General features: G+C 42.1%; 1 protein-coding gene across 1 annotated transcript in view; it reads right to left on the reverse strand.

Moving 5' to 3' along the window:
* Positions 1 to 666, reverse strand: part of LOC107110561 (vomeronasal type-2 receptor 26-like) — a 10,120-nt gene extending 9,454 nt beyond the window's left edge. Inside the window, exon 1 of the mRNA XM_015411360.1 lies at positions 505 to 666. Coding sequence (XP_015266846.1) covers positions 505 to 666 — 162 coding nt within the window. The remainder of the gene's footprint in view (positions 1 to 504) is intronic.
* Between the last annotated feature and the right edge of the window lie 3,374 nt (positions 667 to 4,040).

Below are 4,040 nucleotides of genomic sequence, written 5' to 3' on the forward strand. Positions count from 1 at the left end.
GGTTGTTTGAATACGTTTGGACATGAAGAATCAAGATCTGAGCTATTCCTTCCTTCTCCCTTTCCTGCCATGTGTTGTTGCCAGCCTGTCCTGGAGTTGCTTCAGGAGCAATATATGTTTCTAAACTGTGTCGCTTTTCATTTTACTTTCCTTCACTTAAAATGTTTAGAGACTCATTATAATGACTGGTGCTTTTATTTTGTGTTGCAATTCAAGTATTCACAACCACAGTGGGAAATTATGGGAGGATGGAAGGGGGAAAGTGCGCTGACATTTTGAATCAATGTGTCCTAGAGATGCTATGCACAGAGGCTAGAATAATGTTATATCCCAGGAACATGCACACCAGACTATTCACAGAAAGAGATAAAAAAAGGAAAGGTCTACCAGAAGAGCTTTGTAATACAAACATCCATGCTAGTCCCTTTAATAGTCAAAGGGGACCTCTTCTTCCTTTTTCCATCAATGGAAAGGCTGGTTGGAGCCAATCCTTTGTCATCTTACCTGTGGAAACTTGTAAATGCCTAAGAAAGTGGCCATGTGAAGAGAGGTTTCAGAGTCCAAGCCTCCAATGACAGCTATTAGGTTCTTCCAGGCGCCACAGTTGTAGTTGGGGATAGTCCTATTCTGACTAAAGAGAAGGTTTAAGGTATTTCGAAAAGCCATCCTTGCGTCAAAGTAGCTGTCATAGATGTGGAACCCCAGTGTTATGTTTGGCAAGATGTGGTGATTCTTGTTGATCACTTTTAAGGCAAAGACCAAGGACAAGACATGCTGGTAATTCTTGAGTACTGCACTGAAGTAAGAAACACACAATGTGTAAGACTGATATTCACACACACACATAACTATGGTTTCAAAATTGGAAAAAAATTCAAAACAATAAATAAATTTATCCTGGAAACTTGGGCATGTGACTTCTGTGCCCTTTTAGTTCAGTAAATTTCCCCACTATCATTTAATGTTCCGGAAACTTATTTTTCTTTTAAAATCAGTCCTGTTCATGTAATATAATCACATGAAAACAGACGGCCATTATCACTCCCTTTTTCTTTTCTAGGCTGCGGTCACACGAAGCATTAGCCACGCTACAGAGACGGAAAATAGGTGGATTTTCCAGGCGTGATCACACCACCACATCTGGGAAGCGTAGAGCTCCCGTGGCTCACCCGAGGCTTCCCGCCGAAGATGCAGGATAAAAAGGAAACCATGGGGCAAGGGCGGGCATCTGATCGTGCTTCCGGTGGCATCCAGCACCCACCCATGTCCCCTCGCAAAAAGGTGTTTTTTCCCCAAGTCTCCACGGGATGCACACAAGCACCCAATGGAGCATGCGCAAACTTCAGTTTAAAGAAAAAAACACAACCCCGTTTGCCGCGCCGCCCCACTTCTTTGCCTGTGGTGTGATTGGCACCTCCCCCCTAACCACAGGACCTCGATGGGACCTCAACCAGACGTCTGATCGCGCAGTCGCACGTTATTGGGCAAATAGCCACGCTCCCCCCACACACATTTTCCAGTCCGTGTGACCGGAGCCCTAGTTAATCAAATATTGTGAGGAAACTCAGGCTTGTAGAAACAGCAGGTGGAATTAATGAAAGAACCACAGCTGCCAACTAGAAGAGCAGAAAGGAAACAAAGCTGTATGTGATGCTATAATTGATTTTCCAACCTTACTTGACTAGTCTTGACACTTGAAGGAAGAAAACAGTTATGCAGTTATATTTGGTCCTCTGAAAAAGACATTGGAAACGAAAGGATTATCCAGAAACTTCATTAGAATAAGATTATTTTTGGACCTTCTTCAGTTTTTGTATTCTGTACTTTAAAGGTTGAACAAAAGGTTGAAGACACAGAAAATTAATCCTAAAACCCTACAGTTCTCTTTGAGCACCATATTCCACATATTCAAAGTGTTGTCTGAATAGAAGCCAAAGGTGTATGCACAATCCATAGCATCCATTTGTAGGGCCTAGATTATACTTCAAGATCTTATGTATATTCCCATGCATGCAGAAGGAAGGAAACAGTTATGCAGTTATATTTGGTCCTTCTCAGAAAAAGACGTTGGAAACGAAAGCATTATCCAGAAACTTCATTAGAGTAAGATTATTTTTGGACCTTCTTCAGTTCTTGTATTTTATACTTAGATAACTTTAATAAATTATGTATGTTGTTAAAGTATTGACAGATATGTTTGTGTAAATGCTGTGGGTATTATTATAGTAGAAAAAGCAATCAGATATTGGGTGGGATCCAGCCTGCTTTTCTGCTTGTGAAAATGGGAATAGGGGGATAGTACCCTTCAAAGGAAAGCTAACCCCTCAGAGCCTCAAAGGCAGGTAGTACTTTTCTATTGGTATGGGTCTCTATGGGAGTGAGCAATGGAAGTGAAAGAGCTGGTCCTCTGGGAGCAAGGTATCAGCTAAGCTCTCAGAAACACAAACAATGAGAAAAATTGGATACAAACTAAAGAAGATGAAGGAGAAAATCACACATCATTTGTCACTGAAGAGGTAATGAAATAAGCTTCTTTATGTTGGAATGCTTGTCTCATAATCCTGAACATATCCAATAACCTGATAACTTTCTAATTAAAAAAGCCTTTTGTTCAATATGTCATTGCCTTTATTATCTTTTTGTAATGGTTGTGCAATTGTCTCATTCATGCTAAGGATAAAAATAAACAGACAATTTTCATACAAAGGTTCATGAAAAAGATTTCCTTTGGGGGGCTCCTCAAAATGGATGCTGTCAGAAATGGGGAAGAACTGAGAAGTGATCCCACCAATGATGAGGTCTCCTGACTGAAAATACTGGTGTGGTGTCTGCAAGTCATCGCACATGGTACACATAGCGGGATGCATCTCAGACTTTTTTTGTGGCAGCAGCAGCCATGATATCAGAAGCTGTAGTGAAACGTTGAACCCTGTCATTGGGAATGCAAAAGCATTTTCCATTGAGATGAAATCCTTTCTGTGTGTGACCCTTTATCATCCAGCATCAGCCTCTTGAACATCCAGTCTTCAATGGCACCATCCCCTCCTGTGAAGGTGAATCAAGTACTGGTCTCTAAATCTGAAGACAGCACAAAGAAGGGGCAGATGATACAGTCCTGTCTTGCAAACAGTCCCTCACCCCTACTCTGAACAGTATGGGGATATTTTATGTAAGCGGAACATTATTTACTAAAATTCAGTCTGAGATCTCTGAAGAAGGAGGCTGAATCATAGTCATCAGAAATTATTGCTGGGTACATGAACACCTCCCGAAGGTATTGTGCTACATAGGACATCAGGTGCATCAGGAGAGGGGGGGGGGGTATATTGTATGAAGAAAGATGCTACCACACTGCATACTTTGATGTGGAAATCCAGTTTTCTGACAAAGGTTCTTCCTGTTCAGAAGGGAGCTATAGTATGTTGTCAAAGGCTTTCTGAAAAGTACTCAGAAACGTGGAGTGATTCAGCAAGAGTACTTTATTCAATCGGGAACAAGACAAAGTAAGCCGGCGCGCAGGCCGGTATATATGCACAGCAACCTACCACCAAAACACACCCCCTATTCACCCTATAGGTTATTTACCAAAGCCGAGAGTCCCATAGGCTCTCGGCTGCGGACCTGGCCCTTTGATTGGTGCGGGCTAGGATCCGCTTGGCTATTGTTCTAAATGTACGAAGCTTTGGGCTTGTACTTGACCGCATGGCCCAACGGTCGCGCACGTGGTAATGGCGGAGTACATTACACTTTCACAGCTGGAGTTCATTAGTTGTTGTAGATTTTCTGGGCTGTACGGCTTTAGTCTTGGCATTGTAGGACCTGACATTTCACCAGCAGCTGTGACTGGCATCCTCAGAAGTATAACACAGAAAGATGGAGTACTCTCTGTGTCACAGAGACAATGCCAAGACCACGGCCATAAAGCCTGGAAAATCTACAACAACTTTGTAGCGATAGTATTTTTTTTTCATTAGTTCATGAAGGTGCTAATAAAATATGATAGGAATATTGCTACGTTCATTCACTCCAGCTTTTGCATC

Source organism: Gekko japonicus, unplaced genomic scaffold (genome assembly GCF_001447785.1).
Source record: "Gekko japonicus isolate JY-2015 unplaced genomic scaffold, Gekko_japonicus_V1.1 scaffold2608, whole genome shotgun sequence".
NCBI lineage: Eukaryota > Metazoa > Chordata > Lepidosauria > Squamata > Gekkonidae > Gekko > Gekko japonicus.